The sequence below is a fragment of the Octodon degus genome, unplaced genomic scaffold (assembly GCF_000260255.1).
Source record: "Octodon degus isolate 3935 unplaced genomic scaffold, OctDeg1.0 scaffold00005, whole genome shotgun sequence".
NCBI lineage: Eukaryota > Metazoa > Chordata > Mammalia > Rodentia > Octodontidae > Octodon > Octodon degus.
The window spans coordinates 22,066,799-22,085,971 of NW_004524581.1; the positions used below are offsets into that span (position 1 = coordinate 22,066,799).

Below are 19,173 nucleotides of genomic sequence, written 5' to 3' on the forward strand. Positions count from 1 at the left end.
TTCTAAGCAGAAAGAAAAGCATCTCTGGGTTCTTGCATGTGAGACTTTTTGGTGGGAAAAATGGGATTGTTTTCGGTACCAGGACTCAAACTCAGGACATCACACTTGCCAGACAGGTGCCATGCCACTGAGCTATATCTCCAGTACTCTCACACATGAGCCTAGGTGGCTCCAAGTCTAAAATAGTTCACTAAATCATTTTCTGTTTCACTTGCCTAACTTCCAAGAGCCAAAGAGCTAAGCGCAAAAGGAATGGTCTATCCAAACTGCACACCCACTACTGGAAACGTAGACCATTAGTGGGATCCTGAAGAATATTTAATAAGTGTTGAATACCTGCTGTGGGCTTAATTCCCAGTACTACAGTCCATCAATTATTAAAATAAGAATGCTTTTACCAAAAAATAATGAAAGCTCATTGCTATGATCTGAATGTCTGTGTGCCCCCAAAATTTGTATGCTGAAGAATCTAGATTACCCGAAGGTGATGGTATTGGGGGAGGCCATAGGATCAGTGTCCTTGTAAAAGAGACCCAAGAACTACTTGTCCTGCCACTGTCACACACAAGAGAAGACATATCTGTGGGCCAGACAATGACCTCACCAAGCACTGAACTGTTAGCACCTTGAGTTGGGACCTCCCAGGCACCAAAACTATAGGAAATGAATTCCTGCTGTCTATTAGCCCCCCTGTTTGTGGGGGTCTGTTATAGCAGAGTGAGGGCACTAACAAGCTCACATTATGTCCTTGTTTTGCCATTAATGTAGAGGCAGCTGGGCCAGGCGTGGTGGCATAGGCCTGCAATCCTAGCACTCAGGAGCTGACGCAGGAGGATTACCATAACTTCAGCAAATATATATGAAAATAAAATATAAATGAATAAAACCAACTGCAGGCTGTGAATTAGTAGGATTGCATTAATGTCATGCTCCTTGAGTTTGATATTTGTGTGTGATTGTTTGAAGATATGTGTGACCTTAGGAGAACTACACAGAATATGTAGGTACAGAGGTTTAGAGAAGTATGACATCTGCCACCCAAAAGGGTTCTGCAAAGCAATGATAGTAATTGTGTGTGTGTGTGTGTGAGAGAGAGAGAGAGAGAGAGAGAGAGAGAGAGAGAAAAAATGTAGACAGACAGAACTGTAGAACCTAGGCAAAGATATTTGTTGTATGATCCTTCTAACTTTCCTGTACATTTTCAAAACCTAAGATTCAACAAGACCAAGACCAGTGATTCTTCATTGGAATTCAGGGTTTAATTAAGAACGGCTACACGGTCAGCCCCAGCCCCCAGAAGAGGCTCGCCAGGGCACAGCAGCCAGGTCTGCTCAGGTTTGCCTGGGAAAGTCCACACCTGCAGACAGAGGGACAGGGTTAGGTGTGGCCTCTCCTGCGTGACTGTCACCAGCCAGTCCGCAGCCATTGCATCTGCCTTGGGGACCCCTCGAGGCAGCTGTCACATCTCCAGGTGAAGCCTCTCAGAATCCTGCTCTTCTAGGTGTCACTAGTGTTCACACTATTTTTGGAAGGTTCTTTGATGCACCGGAAGGGAATAAACCTCGCTTTAAGGGCGCCGCTGGCTGCCAGTTGTCCAGCTCCTCAACTTCCCTGATCTCGTTCTTCAGCTGGTCGGCCTTCTCCTTCACCCAGAAAGGCAGGCTGCAGGAACAAGATGGAACTCCGGGTGGCTGCTCGTCTGGTGTGGAATCACACACACCAGCCGTGCTCGCGCCACCATGCCCAGTCTCAGTCACTGTCTCAGTGCACCCCAACTTCCAACACACTCATGCCCTAGAAGCAGAGAGCCGACCTTTTGCTCCGTCTCCTATCCCAGCGTGCCTACCATGCTCGGAGGCATTGGGCAGCTGACCCACCTTGTCTGTAGGACACACACACAGCCCAAGTGCCGAGGTCAGGGACCTGCAGCCCCCATGTGTCTCCAGAGCCCTCCCTGACACTGCCTGTGCTCCTGTTGAGGCTCAGGAGGCCCCCAGGGTTGGCAGTCTACAGCTCCTCCCCACAGAAGACAGAGACACCCACCTGGGAGCAGGTGGAAGAGGCTCAAGTGGAATAAATGTGTCAAACTTCTTCTGGTACGGCACCCTGAAAACCAGAAGGACATCCTGAGGTCACGCTGGCTATGCCAGTGTAGCCACCAGTACATCATTGGATTCTTTCCAAAAAGATCTCCTTTATTGGTTTTAATTTCAACTATGGACTTTTTGATAGGTGTTTTTCAGGTGAACGGCACAGCAGAGAAACAGGCAGAAGGAAAAAGGGAAAGGGGCTTTATTAGAAAGGGAAAGGGGCTTTATTAGAAAGGGAAAGGGGCTTTATTTTCTTGGAGGACACAGTGAGAATTTGGGAAGATAAGAAATTCTCTGGGCTGGACAAAGGAAGGCTGAGGCTTCTATGATCTTCTGCCAGAGGAGGGATTTGAAGGGCACGCTTAGCTATATCTGAGAAACTGATTGGGGCTCTTCTCTGAGGCGGCAGGAAGGGTCTAAGTAAATTATGTCCTGGGCTAAGTTGGGCAACAAGGGGGAGGTGGTCCTGGGAGCACAGGCCTTTGTTTTAAGGGCATATTAGATGACCACCACAATGATTTCAGCAATTCACACTAGGGCCCGAACCTATCACTTTTAAACTGCAACAGTCATAATCTGTATTGCTTTTTATAAATTTTAATTAAAATCCATATATCAGGATTTTTTAAAAAAATATTTTAGTTGATGATGACCTGGATCAGTAAAAAAAAAATAAATAAATAAAAATAAAAAAAATATTTTAAGGGGGCCAGGGAGATGGCTCAGTAGAATAAGCACTTGCCTGGCAAGCACAAGGGCCTGAGCTCAATCCCCAGTTCTGCAAAAAAAATAATAAAAATAAAAATATTTTAAGTATAATACAATAATTATCTCTTTTTATTTATTTACCTTTTTTTTTTTATATTGTACTGGGGGATTGAACCCAGGACTTTCACACTGAGCTTCGTTCTCAGCCCTTTTTATTTTTTATTTTGAGACATGGTCTAAGTTGTCCATTTCCCCTGAAGAGATTCGAACTTGTGATCCTCCTGCCTCAGCCTCTCAGAGTGCTGGAATTCAGGCATGAGCCTCCATACCTAGCTTCTCTGCTAACTTAATGGTTTTCTCACACTTGCTCAATCACTTAGTTTAAGTTTAAGTCAGTCTCTCTCTTATTCTCTCTCTCTTTCTTTCTCTCTGTCTCTCCCTTTTGAGACAGGGTCTTGCTATGCAGTTCAGGCTGGCCTCGAACTAAGTATGGAACCTGATAGGTTTTGACAGTGTCACAGCTAGAAACAGGCAGAAGGAAAAAGGGAAAGGGGCTTTACTAGAAAGGGAAAGGGGCTTTACTAGAAAGGGAAAAGGGCTTCATTATCTTGGAGGACACGGAGAGAATTTAGCTTCCTAAATTCCTAAGAATTCCTAAGGAATTCTCTGGATTGGAACAAAGGGAGGCTGAGGCTTTTTATGGCCTGTTGCCAGGGGTGGGGCTTGAGGGGGATGTTTAGATATATCTGAGGAGCTGACTGGGGCCTTCCCTGAGGTGGCAGGAAAGATGAAAGGAAACTGCACCCTGGGCTGAGTTGGAGAAGGGGGGAGGTGGTCTCTGGGAAGATGAGCTGTTGTTTTAAGGGCTTCAGCCATACTGGATGACCACCATAATAATCCAGCAGTTCATACTAGGGCCAGCGCCTATCAGAACCCAGACTGGCCTCAAACTCACAGCAATCCTCCTGCCTCAACTTCCTGAGTGCTGGGGTTATAAACATGTGCCACCACATTCAGCTATAATCACTATCTGACTCAGCATGAAAATTCAAAAGTCTTCAACTTGGTGGTAATAGAAATAGGAAAAAATTAGCAACCACCGTTCGGTAGTCAAGATCTTGCATGTCAGTGTGTACATGTATTGTAATGTCCCACTGTATTCCATAAATACCAGGTGTCGATTAAAAATAAAAATACACTTTTAAAATCTTTTTTTAAATTTTAAAAATCTTGCATCCTTCATAATTTCAATCACACCTGTGTGCACATGCTAACTAAAAGGGAACTTTGTAAGTTTTTATCTCCTTACGTCTTGTTGCCATCTATCCCTTTAAAAATGTAATTTACACACAGCAGAGAAACCATTCCTTTAAAGTTAAAGAAATAACCCTGGAACCAGCATGTACTCACAAGGAGAAGCTCACCAGCGGCAGAGTAGACCCTGCCTGGTGGAAGCCTTTACTCTGTTCTGGGAAGAGATAAGGGTTGTCCCCTGGAGCTAACTTCGGGATTCCATTCCTGGGATCGATATCTGTAGAAAACATTGGAAAACAGCCTCATCACACAAAGGGCTGACTGGTGACCTGCAAATCAGGAATTCCCTGGAAGGGTCTTAAAGTTCTGTGTGTGATTCTCTCAGAATTGTGGAGATAAAGCTCAGAGTCAGAGCCGAGATTGGGACATTTTCTAAAAGGTACCGTTTCCCAGCACTTCACGCCGCGCTGGCCCGTCCCCGGGGCGCCGAGCCAGCCACCCAGATGGTCACGGTGGCGCACACCTGTAATCCCCTTGCTGGGGAGGCTGAAGACAGGAGGATCACTACAAGTTCAAGCTGCCTAGTGAGACCCTGTACCAAGTACGGTAAGAATAAAAAAATAAAAGGCGCTGTCACGATCACCCCCTCCCCCAGGAAAGCATGGGCTTGGGTTCAGAAGGGGTTTCCATTTAGCACACACGGTGCTGGAAAGGAGTCGGTGCAAGGATTCCAGACACGGCTGACCCGACTGCTGGGAGTCCTGTGCCTCGTGCTGCAAGGATGGGGCACCAAGCGTTCTCGGAATGATAACCCAGGAAGGGCGGTCCTCCTACCTCAGCTTCCCAGAGTGCTGGGATCACAGATGTACACCACCATGACTGACTTTAAAAAAAAAAGAAAGAAAGAAAGAAAGAAAGAAAGAAAGAAAGAAAGAAAAGAAAAAGAAAAAGAAAAAGAAAAAGAAATTTTTTCAAAAGACTTTCCAGGGGTTTGAGGCCAGCCTGGGCTACATAGTGAATCCAAGGACAGTCTGAACTATGTAGCAAGACACTGTCTCAGAGAGAGAGAGAGAGAGAGAGAGAGAGAGAGAGAGACAGACAGACAGACAGACAGACAGACAGACAGACACAGAGAGACAAAGACTAATAAGCAAGTAGATATTCCAAAGAGGTGGGACAAAAAGCTAGTAGAGGCAGTGAAGATGTGAGTAAGTGGCAAAGCCCTTGCCAGGTGTTGGGAAAGACTCAGGGGTGTTGGCCACAAACAAAGGCACAAGGACACTTAATGTAAGCAAAGCCAGGGCTAGAACAAAAAGGCTGCCGCCCTGCCTTTGGTCTGTATTTTTGAGTCTCAGCCTTCAGGTTACTTTAGGTGAACATAACAAGATCCTATCGTATGTGTCCAAGATTAATGTTTAGGCTATACTATACATGAGAACCTGTTAGGCATCTGGGAGCAAGGACACAAAAGCAGGGTGTCCTTGAGTTCCAAGTGTTCTTGGTTATTCCCACAGCTATTTCTACCCTGTTTTCTTTTTCCTTGTTCCACATGCCCTGCAGGTTATTTAACACATCTCTATATTAACTCTTATCCCATTAGCCAGGCAAGGCCTTGGGTTCAATCAATCTACAGTCTAGAAAAAATATATATTTTTTAAATAATTTAAAATCGGGGCTGGTGAGATGGCTTAGTGGTCTAAAGTACCTACTTGAAACAAGCTTAGCAAAGCACAGGGACCGCGGTTCAATCCCCCAGCACCACATGCCAGCCAGCCCCGCCCCCTGGTGGGCTGAGCGGGCCACACACACACACACACACACACACATAAATAAATAAATAAAATTTTTTTAAAAAATAATTTAAAATCAATCATTCAGAGAAGAGAAATAAAAAGGAAGGAAGTTATAGCATATGAGTTGCAGACAGGGTGGTCTGCACCATTTTGAGCAAGGTCTATCCCCATTGTCCCCCCCCCAAAAAAAAGAAAAAACAAGTAAGAGAGCCAGGTTGGGACAGGAGCACTGCTGTGAATTCAAGGCCAGAATAAAATACATAAGGAGACCCTGTCCCCTGCCAAAGGACAGCATCAACAGAAAAAAGAAAGAAAGAAAAAGAAACAAAGCAAAGACAAAGACTTTCCAACAGCTGTAAGATTCTGTATCTTCTAAATCCCAAACCCAGGCCGGGACAGGTGAGCGTCATTGTCCGGGACAGCAAGACATTCTGTTGTGGAGTTTGGACCTCAGAGGCAACCACACCTAAAGTGCAAGTGAAACTCTGCAATTTTTGCCCTTGAGCTGTTTAACCTCCCTGAGCCTCCATAACTTTTGTGAACTGCTTATTTTGAATGTCAATTTCACAGAGAGCTCATAAGGAATGAAAACAGTGTGAGTACATGACTGGCGCTCAAGAACTGCCAGCAATCAGTAAACACAATCCACCACATTAACAGAATCAGGATAAAAACCACATGGTTATCTTAATAGATATAGAAAATGCCTTGGACAACGTCCAACACCCATTCATGTTTAAAAGAAAAAAAACTACAGAAAAATAGAATAGATGGTCTTTATCTCAGTCTGATAAAATCCACCTATGACAAACCAACAGGCAACATCATACCAAATGATCAAAGATGAAAGTGTTTGCTCTAAAATCAGGAACAAGACAAGGATGTCCTCTCTCACCCTGCCTGTTCAATATGGTTTTGGAGACATTAGCCCAAGCCATTAGACAAGAGAAAAACTTAAAATGGATTCAGATAGGAAAAGAAGAAGTTCAACTATCATTATTTACCGATGATATGATACTCTACACAGAAGACCCCAAAAACTCCACCAAAAGGCTCCTAGAATTAATAACCAAATTCAGCAGCATAGCAGAACCAAGGAGCACTGCTGTGAACCCAAAACTCAAAAATCAATAGTATTCCTGTACATAAACAACAAACTCACTGAGAGAAAAATTAGGGAAACAGCACCTTTCAAAATAACATCAAGAAAAATTAAATACTTAGGAATCAATCTAACAAAGGAAGCATGGGCTGGGGATTTGGCTCAGCAGTAGAATGCTTGCCTAGCAAGCTGGAAGCCCTGGGTTTGGTTCTCAGAAAAAAAAAAAAAAAAAAAAAAACCAAGAAAGACAATAAAGGAAGTGAAAGACCTATACACTGAAAACTATTATACTCTGAAAAAGGAGATTGAAGAGGATATCTGAAAACAGAAAAATGTCCCCTGTTCTTGGATAGGCAGAACCAATATAGATGGTCTTCATCTCAATTGGCCATACTTCCAAAACTGTTGTACAGTTTTAATGTAATCACAATTAAGATACCAATATCAGGGGCTGGTGAGATGGCTCAGTGGTCTAAAGCACCTACTTAGAACAAGCTTAGCAAAGCACAGGGACTGCGGTTCAATCCCCCAGCATCACATGCCTGCCAGCCCCGCCCCCTGGTGGGCTGAGCTGGCCACACACACACACAAACACACACACACATAAATAAAATTAAAAAAAAAAAAGATACCAATATCATACCTCACAGAACTGTACAAAACAATCCTAAAATTTATAAGGAACCAAAAGAGACCTAGAGTAGCAGAAGCAATTTTAGGCAACAAAGGCAAGGCAAGGGGCACCACAATTCCTCATCTGAAATTGTACTACAAAGCAAAGTACTGGGGGGAAAAAAAACACCAACGATCAGTGAAACACACTAGAAGATGTAGAAAGAGCCCCAAGCACACTCAGCTTCCTTACCTTTGACAAAGGGCCCAAACCCCTCACTGGAAGAAAGTTTATAATAAATGGTGCTGGGAAAACTGGTTTTCCACACATCAAAATCGAACGTAGACCCCTTTTCTCACCATGCACTAAACTAAAATCAAAATGGATCTAATGTTGAAATATAAAAACAGAAACAGGGGCCGGGGAAATGGCTCAGTAGAATAAGCGCTTCCCTGGCAAGCGCAAGGGCCTGAATTCAATCCCTGGTTCCGCAAAAAAATAAAAATAAATAAATAAAAATAAAATAAAAACAGAAACAATCCTTAGGAAGACACAATGAGTCTGTTTTGTTTTTTTAATTTGGCACAGGATCTCACTATGCAGTTCAGACTCATAGTGATCCTCCTGTTTTTAGCCTCCCCAGCGCTGGGATTGCAGGTGTGCACCACCACGCCTGGTTTCAGTAGCATTTAGACCACTGAGATATCTCCCCAGCCCCAAGTACAGGCAAAGACTTTATGAACAACACCCTGATTGCACAGCGAAAAAAAGAAAAAAAAAGAAAAAAAAAAAAAAAAAAACCAGCAGGGATCACATCAAATAAAAAAGCTTTTGCGCAGCAAATGAAATCACCAGTCCAGAAATGGACATCTGAAATAAACAGACATTTCTCAGGTAAAGAAGTACACACAACAAATATTTGAAAAAATGTTTAACACCCTTCATCATTCGAGAGGTGCAAATTAAAACAAAGTGAGATTCCATGTCACTCCAGAAAGAATGGGGCTACCATCAAGAAACCAAGCAGTAGCAAACGCCGGTGGGGCTGTGGAGGGAAAGGAACCCTTTGCCACAGCCAGTGGGAGAGTAGACCGGTACAGTCACAGTGGAAATCAATGTGGAGACTCCAGAAAACACTAAAACTGGAGGTTCCACTTGACACAGCTGTTCTCCTTCGAGGTATCTTCCTGGAAGAATTAAAAGCATCACACCACAGGGATATATGCCTGTATTTATAGCAGCACGATTTGTAATAGCTAAACCTTGGAAACAGCCAATATTAGCATCAAAAGATGAATGGGTAAAAAATAAAAAGTGGTGTTTCTATACAGTGGCATACAAGTCTGCCATAAAGAAGACTGAACTTGAGTCATTTGTAGAAAAATGGGTCCATTTCAATACCGTGGTCTTACATGACTCAGACACACAAGCCTAAATAACATTGTTTCTGTTGTGAGAGAAATGCGCAGGACAAATAAGGAACAGAATGGAGGTTAGATATTGGGAAGTAGGAAGAAAACATTCAAATGGGAAGAGAAAAAAAGGAGCGGAGGGAGGGAGGGAATGAAAAGAAGGGGAGGGCCACTGATACAGTTTAGCAGACTAAAGCTCCTGCTTAGGCGAGTTTAGGCAAGCGCAGGGAACGCAGTTCCATCTCTGGCTCCACAAGCCATACCAGCCACACTCCCAGGATGGGCTGAGCCTGCCAGAGTTGGGGCGTAGGGGCATATACCTGTAATCCCAGCTCTGGGGAGGCTGAAAGCAGGAGGATCACTATGAATCTGAGCTGCATAGTAAGATCCTGTAACAACCAAATATATGAAGAAGGAGATGGAGAAATTGGATGAGGAAGAGGAAGGAGAAGGAGGAGGAGGAAGGAGGAAGAAGAGAAAGAAGGAGAGAAAAGGAATAAAAGGAATGGAAATAAAGCTTTTGTAACTGAGGAGGAGAAGAAGGGTTGAAGGAAAGGGGGAAATATGGAAAAAAAGAATTAAAATATGTGATGTACAGGTATAAATTCCCTACGATGAATGTGATCCACATGTATGACAAATACATATACTAACTAAAAATAAAAATTTTAGGTCTGGGGATATGGCTCAGTAGTACAAGCACCTGCCTGGCAAGAGTAAGGTCCTGAGTTCAATTCCTGGTACCAATAGTGCTAATAAATAATTTTTTAAAAATGATAAACTTACCTCAGAGAAAAACAACAAAAAAGAAATGGAGGTAGTTATTATTCTTTGAGATCAAGACTGGAGAAATAACTTGCCCATCACATTAGTTTTCATCTGAGAAATCCAACTGCCACCCAGCTAAGGTAGAATCCTCTCTTTTGAGAACCTTATATAATTGGGGAACAAGACAAGGACATAAAAAATACTACAGGGCAGTAAATATCACACATTACAGACCTGTGGCTCTGAGGATCGTTAAAAATGCAGGGTCCTAGCTTGGTGTGGTGGTGTGTGCCTGTCTTCCCAGCACTCTGACAGGTTGAGGCAGGAGGGTTACAAGTTCAAGGCCAGCCTGGGTAAGTTAGTGACTTGAAAGGATGCTGTCTTAAAATTATAGCTATAAAAGACTGGCTATGCAGATCAATGAGAAGTCCCTGAGTTGAAAAAAAGAAAAACGCAGCTTCTTGGCTCTAACTGGAGAAATTGTTTCAGAAGATCTGGAATGTTTCCCAGAACCAGAATTTTTTTTTAATTCTCTGATTGATTATGATGTAGGCAATCTGAGGACAATGCTTAGAAAGACACTATCATAAACAATCTCACAAGGAAGGATCAGCAAGTGGAGAAAGAGCCAATGGCCTAAATGCAAGGATATTACTTTTTAGGGTACACCTACCAAATGACACTTCTGAGAGTACACATTTGTGTCAGCTACAAGGTATAACATGAACCTTGATATAATTTCCAAACATTCCACAAAAAATAGGTGTCAGCCCAGAGCACTAGCCCATCCATACCCAGAGCCAATGGCCTCATGACACTTCCCAGTATGTCCCATGCTTGTTAAGCTCTCGGACCATCCATCGTGCTGGTATTCAGGTGTCCAGGGTTGGGATGCAAGGCTTTCACTCCACAGCCTCCCCCTCCCCCACCCCCGCCCCATGCATTCACACCCCGTGCTTTCAGCACTTAGGCTGAACCTTGCTCTGATCAACGTGCTGTGAGCAAAGGCAATATGGCTCAGTTCCAAGATGTGGCATTTTTGAAGAGCTCACGTTGACCTCCCAGCACTTTTTACCCTGATGTGGCAAACTTAGGAGCCACCTGTAAGATGTGGGAAAGTCACAGGGTAGAAGCAGAGGGATCCCCAAGTCACCATCTGGCAGGGAGCCCAGGACTGCTGTGGGTCCACAGAGGACTTTACAAGAGGAAAAAACAATTTTAATGATTAAGCTGTTGAGATTTCAAGGGTTGTTTGTTAATGCAGAAGAATCTGTCCTACTCTGACTAATTCAACATGCTGTACTCTGGAAAAAGCTATACAGATGAAAATTGCATTTCTGGTTCCATTCCCTACAACCTATTGGCATCATATATTCTTTCTTCTGTGGCAACCATTAAGCCTTCAGAAAATTCCACCAACAGTCTCATCCTGGCTGGTAAGCTAAGACAACATTAAATATATTCCAACTGATTTTTTTTCTCTATGATAGTATATGTCCAGTTTAAAATGACAGCTGGCGGGCAGCTCCTAGCCATCCCTCTGTATTCTGTCCAAGAAATAACAAAGGGGAAGAGAATTCCACAAAGGAAGATGCATCCAGTGTGGAATTTAAGAGTATCAAATGTAAGCCAGGCATGGTGGCACACACCTGTAATCCCAGCACTCGAGAGGCCAAGGCAGGAGGATCATTGTGAGTTCGAGACCAGCCTGGGCTGCATAGTGAAACCCTGTCAAAAAGACCAAACAAATAACAATAATAATAATCTGTCCTATGGAATCAGGAGCTGGAAGCCAGCAGGATCCTCTGAGCCCCATCTGTGGCCATCCCAGCTCACAAGGCTCTTCATGTTATTTTTTATTTATTTATTTATTGGTGGAACCAGGGATTGAACTCAAGCCCTTGCACTTGCCAGGGAAGCATTTATACTACTGAGCCATCTCCCTGGCCCTCTTCACGTATTCTCCAAGCAAACAACAATAAGCCTCAATTCTAAAAACACTTTGTCTCTGCTCTTCGTGTAAAAAATCTGTATTGAAACTCAGAAATGAGCACTTTGTACTTTATTCTCTTTGGGCTCCTAGTAATCACTTTCATGCTCTTGCCCGGGGGTGTCCGATGAATGGTGGGCCAGGAATGGGGTGCTGGCACTCAGTAGCCTCTTTGGGTCTTTCAGGAAGTCAGCTATGGGTAAGGCAGGCACCAACTTAAAAACCAAAGAGATACTCATATATATTAGACATCTAATGTTTCCTCCCAACTGTTTTTATTTATTTTTAATTTTTTATGTATCTAGTACAGGGTCTACAGGGTCTCACTACACAGATCGGACTTGTAGTGATCCTTCCTGTTTTTCAGCCTCCTAAGCGCTGGGATTACAGACACTCGCCACCACGCCCAGTCTGAATCACCATCTCAGCGTGCCCTGAGGCCAGGACTAGCACAGCACACCGGAGATGGAACCCCAGTCCCTGTGTCTGCCTAAGCAGGTGCTTTAGTCCACTGAGCTATCTGGCCAGCCCCCAACTGTTTTTAATTAAATCAGCTACAAAATAGCAACATGCACTTCAGGTTAAGGTTTACAGGATGTTATCCTTGTGGAAAATAGAAAATATACTTCAAATGTGTATGTGACAGGCAACATCTAATGAGACACAACCATTTGCTTCAGACTTCAGTGAGATTTCTATTAATAACAATCTGAAAGAATTTCTCTGATGACTTAAATGTCACATTAGCATTTTATGAAATTTTGAGAAAAAAGCATAGACCAGTTTGCCAAAATGCATCACCTGCCCACCAGCCCTTAGCCTTCCTGTCCACTTGGCTGCACGTTATGGTTTATGTCTAGGTGTCCCCACAAAGCCTCATGCAATCATGGGGCGGCTTCTAGAATTCGTGATTAATTCATGATCCAATGCTGGGATTATGAGTGTGAGTGCTACACCCAGGCTGGGGCAGATAATGTGCGTACAAATGCAAGGTGGGGAAAGAGGCTTTCGAGGTGCTCGAAAGCCTGCTCAGTCTGAGCTGCAACCTCCACTAACTTGGCTAAACAAACCTTTCCTTCCTTCACTTTGGGTGTTGGGTATTTTGTCCCAGCAATGAGATACAAGCAACAGAGACACTGCGTGAGGGTGACAGCCATGGAACCTGGAGTGGAGCCCCCTTGGTGGAGACCTAGGAGGATAGTGTTACCGTATCTCTTTCTCCCGAGGCTCTTGTCCACTGTCCACTCAGACACAGACCTCCTGTTGCCCAGAAAGACACCATTGAAGAAGCACTGCTTTCCGACGTGGTAAGTGTGGATACTGCTGCTGAACCTTGGGTAAAACGTCCACTCAGGTCGCTGCCCATCTTCTGCAAGACATCAGAGATCCCCCCAGTGGCACCGAGCCCAGGGTCTGGGGCCAACAGAGAGCAAACCCAGAAGCACTCCCTGGACATCATCCAGCAATGCAGCCTTAGCAATGTGTGGGATTCCCTCAATCCACAAATGTGATTGAAGTATATAGTGCGTGTTCAAATCTTTTTATTTAAAACCTTATTATAGTAAAAGACATATTGCCACAAAAAAATTGTCCTCCTCCCTTACTTTTTGTTTTGTTTTAATTTAATGTGTGTGTGTGTGTGTGTGTGTGTGTGTGTGTGTGTGTGTTTGGGAAGGGTCTACAAGGGTGTTCAGGGTCTCACAACTAGATCAGACTCGTAGTGATCCGCCTGTTTACAGCCTCCCAAGAGCGGGGATTACAGGCATGCGCCACCACGCCCAGTCTCAATTACGAGCTCAGTGCGCCCCAGGGGTGGGGCCAGGGCCAGCATGGCGGGCCCAGGGATTGAACCCCCAGCTGAGTTATTTGGTCAGCCCTCTCTCCCTCCCTTACTTTGAACACACTTATCCCACTGTTCCTGCCACTTTCTGAAGCAGTTCTGGAGTCCTCTTCTGTGTCCTTGGTTGTCCTGGCTGCTTCCATGTTATGTATCTATTAAAAAGATTTGTATTTTGTGGTCATTTTAAGTTGGAGTAAGCTTCAGAAGTCCCATGGTCCCAGAGCTGGTAGCTAAGGTAGGTAAGAACACACTGTGATGGTTTTATGAGCCTACTTTTCCATTCGTGGCACTAGGCAGCCACATTCACCATATTTTTTATCACACCTCATAAAGACACTCATGAAAGAGGACTTCCAGAACTGCTTCCAAAAGTGGTCAGAATGATGGGATATGTGTTTTAGAAGTAAGAAGAAATATTTTGAGGGTAGTTCACAGCAATATATCTTTCTTTTTTGGACACAGGGTTTTGCTCTGCAGTTCAAGCTGCCCTTGGACTCCTTTTGTAGCCCAGGCTGGCCTTGAACTTACAGCAATCCTCCTGCCTCAGCCTCCCAAGTTCTCGAATTACAGGTACACATCCCCACAACCAGCTAGCAATGTCCTTTACTGTAATAAACTTTTAAAACTTGAAGCATTAAAAGTATATTTGGGCTCTACCTCATGCATGAGAAGCCAAGTCAACCACTGGGCACAAAAGGACAGGAAATGAGGACAGGGAAGCCACCTAACAGGTTTTATACACTCTCTCAAAAATAAAGCTTGACGCTTCTGTGTAGATCGGGAAGCACAGAGCCGGCCTCAAAAGCACTTCTGATCCTGCCTGTGTCACCCTTTGATCAACGTGTAGACAGAACAGAAAGCCTATCCAGCAGGGCCAGGCCAGGCCAAGGTGGCATCCCAGCTGGACGGGGCAAATGTTGACACGTGTATGTGCCACAGGGACACATACACGCACAATGCTGCCAAATGTCAAAGACCTCAAGCCGGCAACTGGCCCTCAGCACCTATGTTGCCATTCGATACTCATCTTGCAAAATTGCTGTGACTTTAAGCAGTAAAAGATTTCCACAGTCTTGGGGTTGCTTGAGCAACACCGGGGCGGGGGGCGGCCATGACAGAGCGCAGGCTTTGGAGGCCACTGGGGCTGGGTTCGAATCCCGTTGCTCTGCGTCTTGGAGGTGTGCAAGAAGTGTTCAGTCCCTGTGGCGACTGTTTCTGTGCCTCAGGTTCCTTCTCTGTGAAATGACAAGGCCTGCAGTAGCCACATCGACCTAAACACACTGACAGGGAAAGAGGGCATGGTCTGTTTACTGTTGGAGGAGAATGGTTTGTTTACTCTGACTTACTGACTTTCTCTCTCTCTCTCTGTGTGTGTGTGTGTGTGTGTGTGTGTGTGTGTGTGTGTGTGCATTTCATAACAATTGGAGAAAAGTGTCACTAGGAGTCTTCACTGTTGTGTGACTACCCAGGCATATGTTTGCACAAACCAGACGACACAGGTCATCGGGATAAAGAAGATCATTTGCCACACGTGACCTCTGAACATGAGGCAGGCGAGTTAGCTCCAGCAGAATGCAACAGACTGTCTGACAACAAAGCTTTCTGTAATGTGTAAGTGGACTGGCCAGGCGGGGTGGCGCATGCTTGCAACCGCATCACTCAGGAGGCTAAAACAGAAGGACCACAGCGGGTTTGAGGCCAGCCTGGGCTACAAAATGAGTTCAAGGCCAGAACTACATAGCAAAACCCTGTCTCAAAAACAAAACCAAAGTAAGTAGGAGAAATACACTCTAAAATAAAGGTTAAAAAGAAAAAGTACGCTACCGTATAGGGCACTGGGTATATAAGCCAGCAACTCAGTCGTGCGTCACCATGCAGTAGGACTGCACCTACTTCATGTGCTATCCTTCCCACACCTGGCAGCCAGCAGACTTGCCACAGCCTTACGGCAGCAATGATGTCACTGGGTGGCAGGAATTCTTCCTCTCTGTGCAGCCTAATGGCACCACCATCCATCTGCCACCCACTGTTGGCCAAAACATCATTACATAGCACATGACTAGGTATGTCTATGTGTGGGCACAAAGCCTGGAGAGGAAGCGAGTCGTGCGCTTGGCACAAGTGACCTCCATGCCAGTGGCCCACAGAAGCAGAGCAAAGACGTCAGAGCATCTGTGACCACTCACTTGTCTGCAGCCTGAGCAGGCTGAAGTCTTCAGGCTGCTGAGCCTTGTGGACCTCGGGCTCCAAGGCTTCCTGGGACTGATGGGAATGTGAGGAGGAGGAGGAGGAGGAGGAGGAGGAAGAGGGAGAGCAGGAGGAGGACTTCTGGCTTGGATCTGCAGCAGTGCTGGAGAGAAAGCAGAGGGAGAGTCTTCATGGGCTCCAGCAGGAAGCTCAGATCCGAGCTCGCACATCCCACACTCGAGTCTCACGTGTTCTCACACGTAGAGCTCTGCCGACGTCGCTACAGAAGCTTCCAAGCAAAGCCTTTATTTATTCACAATTCACAGGGGAAGTGAAGTGTATTCAAGAGATAGATACATGCTTTAAAATGTTTTAAGACAATTTAGTAGTTCTTCAAAAATTTAATAAAAATGTCTATATGCCTCAGAAGTTCTGCTAGGTATATATTCAAGAGAATTAAAAACAGAGACTCAGGCCAGCCAAATAGCTCAGTGGATTAAAGCACCTGCTTAAGCAGATGCAGCTGCAGAGAGTTCAATCCCCGGCCTGCCGTGCTGGCCCTGCCCCTGGAGAGCACTGAGATGGCAATTGAGACTGGACGTGGGGGAAACGCCCATAATCCCAGCACTTGAGAGGCTGTAAACAGGAGAATCAGTACTAGTCCTATAGTCCTATCTACATAGTGAGACCCTGTAGACCCTGTACTAAATAAAAAAAAAAAGGGGGGGCTGGCAAGATAGCCCAGTGGACTAAGTGCCTGTTTAGAAGGGAACAGGGTTTGATCCCCGGCACCACAGCTGGCCCTGTCCCATCAGGCATGCTGAGCCAACGTGGAGACCAGGAGTGATGGCACATGCCTATAATCCCAGTGCTGAGGAGGCTGAAAACAGGAGAATCACTACGAGTCTGAGCTGCATAGTGAGATCCTGTACCAAATACATTAAAAAAAAAAAAGAGAGAGACTCAAATATTTATACATAAATGCTTATTGTGGACTATTGACCATAGTCAAAAAGCAGAAACAACCCAAGTATCCATTCATAGGTGATCAGACACACAGAATTTGGTATACAAATACAGTGGCATATCACGCAGCTGTTAAGAAGTTCTGTTTTATGCTACAACATGGATGAACCTTGCCAACATTAGGCTAGCCAACAGAAGTCACATACAGACAAATAAATGTTATATGATCCCACTCATGTGAAGACTAAAGTGATTTAGAGGCTTCAGGGGCTGAAGAGAGGGGAGAGTGGTGCATTATTTCTTGAGAGGTATAGAGTTTGTGTTTGGGATAATCAAAATGTTTTGAAAATAGATAGTGGTGAGGGTTGCACAACATTACAAGTATAACTAAACATGGATAGAAGGTGTATGTTATCATGGTGTAAAAAAAGAAGACTATACCAATCTGCTACAACACAAATGACCTTGACGATCTTATGCTACGTGAAAGAAGCCAAATCCCAAGGGCCACAGGCTGATGACTTCACTACAAGAAATGTCCGGAACAGGCAGCTCCAGGCAGATGGAATGCAGATCTTAGGTTCTCTAGGGTGGGGAGAGAAGGGAGTAGAGGGACTCTTGCCACAGGGGACAAGTTGCCTTAGGGGATAATGGAAATATCTTCAAATCAATGACAGTGATGGTTGGGACAGTTCTGTGAATCCATGAGCACCCCTGAGTTGCAGGCTTGAAAAGAGGGTGCTGTGGAGTGCGAAGATTGATTTCAGTTGTCAGCTTGGCTGGGTGAAGGACACACCAGAGAGCTGGGAGCATGTGATTTCTGGGTGTCTGTGATTGTGCCTCCAGAGAGGGTGAGTAGAGGCAGACAGAACCGCCCTGAGGGTAAGTGGGTCTCATGCGAGTGCTGGGGGCCCAAAGAAAACCAAACAGACAGAGACGGGCGATCTCAAGGCTCTCCCTCCCTCTTCCTGGACCAGGAACTCTTCTCCAGCCTGACCTTGATGTCAGTGCTCCAGGCCCTCCGGCCTTTGCACCCCAGGCCCTGCCTGCTGTGGCCTCCTCCCAGGCTCTCAGGTCTTCAGCTTCAGCCTGACAGTTACTGCCTCAGCCTCTGGCTCTGAGACCTTGGAGCTCAGATTGAGCCTCCTTGTTTCAGGAGCTTCCAGAATGAGGTCAGTGAGAGCCTCTGACACAGCTGATGCATGTCTGGGTCTGTACCTATAGGGATCCATGCCTACACCTATGTCAATAAAGAGATGATAGATAGACAGACAGACAGACAAGAATTCTATTGGTCCTATCCCTCTGGAGAACCCTAATTAATACACACGCTATGTGAATTATAATTCACACACTGTTACCCAAAAAATGGCACTTGTTCAATAAGATCATTAAATGCAAATTAAAAATCAGACGTATATAGAGAAGGGGAAGAAATAACCAAAGGCAAACCTCAGCCAAGATTGTCATAATAACAAAGCATTATGTTTAGCGCCAAACCTCCCCCAACTGAATTCACCCAAAATTTAGTTGAATGTAATAGCATGTGCCTGTAATCCCAGCTACTAGGAGAATGAGGCTGGAGGAACTCTGTTTCCAGGCCGGCCTAGGCTACACAGGGACTTTGACTATGTTGGGATGGCTCTAGCAGGCTCACCCAGGAGAGAAAAGCTTGGAGCAAAGACCACCCGTGTGGCTTTGTGGTTCTTCCCTACCAAGAATCCTGACAGTACAATGAACCTGATGAATGCGGAGGGAAGAAGGGGGTTCCCTGGGAAGAAGGATGTTTTTCAAAGGTGGTTATCCATCCTCACCAGCAAAATGTAAGCTGGAGCCGCCATGTTCCCACCGGAACGTATACCCCTCGGGCACAGTGTGCCTGTCCGTCCAGGAGGAGGACAATTCCTGGAGGCCAGCCCTCATGATCAAACAGGTCTTATCAGGAATTCAGGACTTCTAAATGGACCAAGTAGCCAAGACCCAGCTCAAGCAGAGGCCTAGACAATCTGCTGCCAAAACGGAGTGGAATCTGAGAAGAGTTGGAGCCCAAGGCAGGAAGCGTGCACTCTCATGAGCAGCAGCCCTGCGGCTCTGCACAAAGGAAGAGATTGGTTTGGCAAGAACTCGTTTACACTTTGCACCGGCCAATTGAGAGTCCCTGGCCGGTCCTGTGCACTAGGAGGAAGGCAGCTTCCTACAGCACAGAGCTGTCCATAGCCTCCGGCCAGCTGTAGAAGAAAATCACTTACCCCTCCCACCCCATTGGCTCCTCAGAACCTGGGCTGTGATACTCGTGAGCCTCAAATCCAAAGTCAGCTAGTTAGGGGGCTGGGGAGATGGCTCAGCAGAATAAGCGCTTGCCTGACAAGCTCAAGGGCCTGAGTTCAGTCCCTGGTGGGTTTACATGGTGTTTTGTCTATGTTACTGTTGAAAGTAAATAAACTTTATAA

General features: G+C 45.2%; 1 protein-coding gene across 1 annotated transcript in view; it reads right to left on the reverse strand.

Moving 5' to 3' along the window:
* Positions 1-1,272: 1,272 nt before the first annotated feature.
* Positions 1,273-19,173, reverse strand: part of Spats1 (spermatogenesis associated serine rich 1) — a 29,121-nt gene continuing 11,220 nt past the window's right edge. Inside the window, exons 4-9 of the mRNA XM_023720335.1 lie at positions 15,757-15,920; positions 12,938-13,099; positions 4,209-4,329; positions 2,044-2,106; positions 1,567-1,662; positions 1,273-1,357 (exon numbers count right to left, since the gene is read on the reverse strand). Of these exons, the coding sequence (XP_023576103.1) occupies positions 1,273-1,357; positions 1,567-1,662; positions 2,044-2,106; positions 4,209-4,329; positions 12,938-13,099; positions 15,757-15,920 (691 nt within the window). The remainder of the gene's footprint in view (positions 1,358-1,566; positions 1,663-2,043; positions 2,107-4,208; positions 4,330-12,937; positions 13,100-15,756; positions 15,921-19,173) is intronic.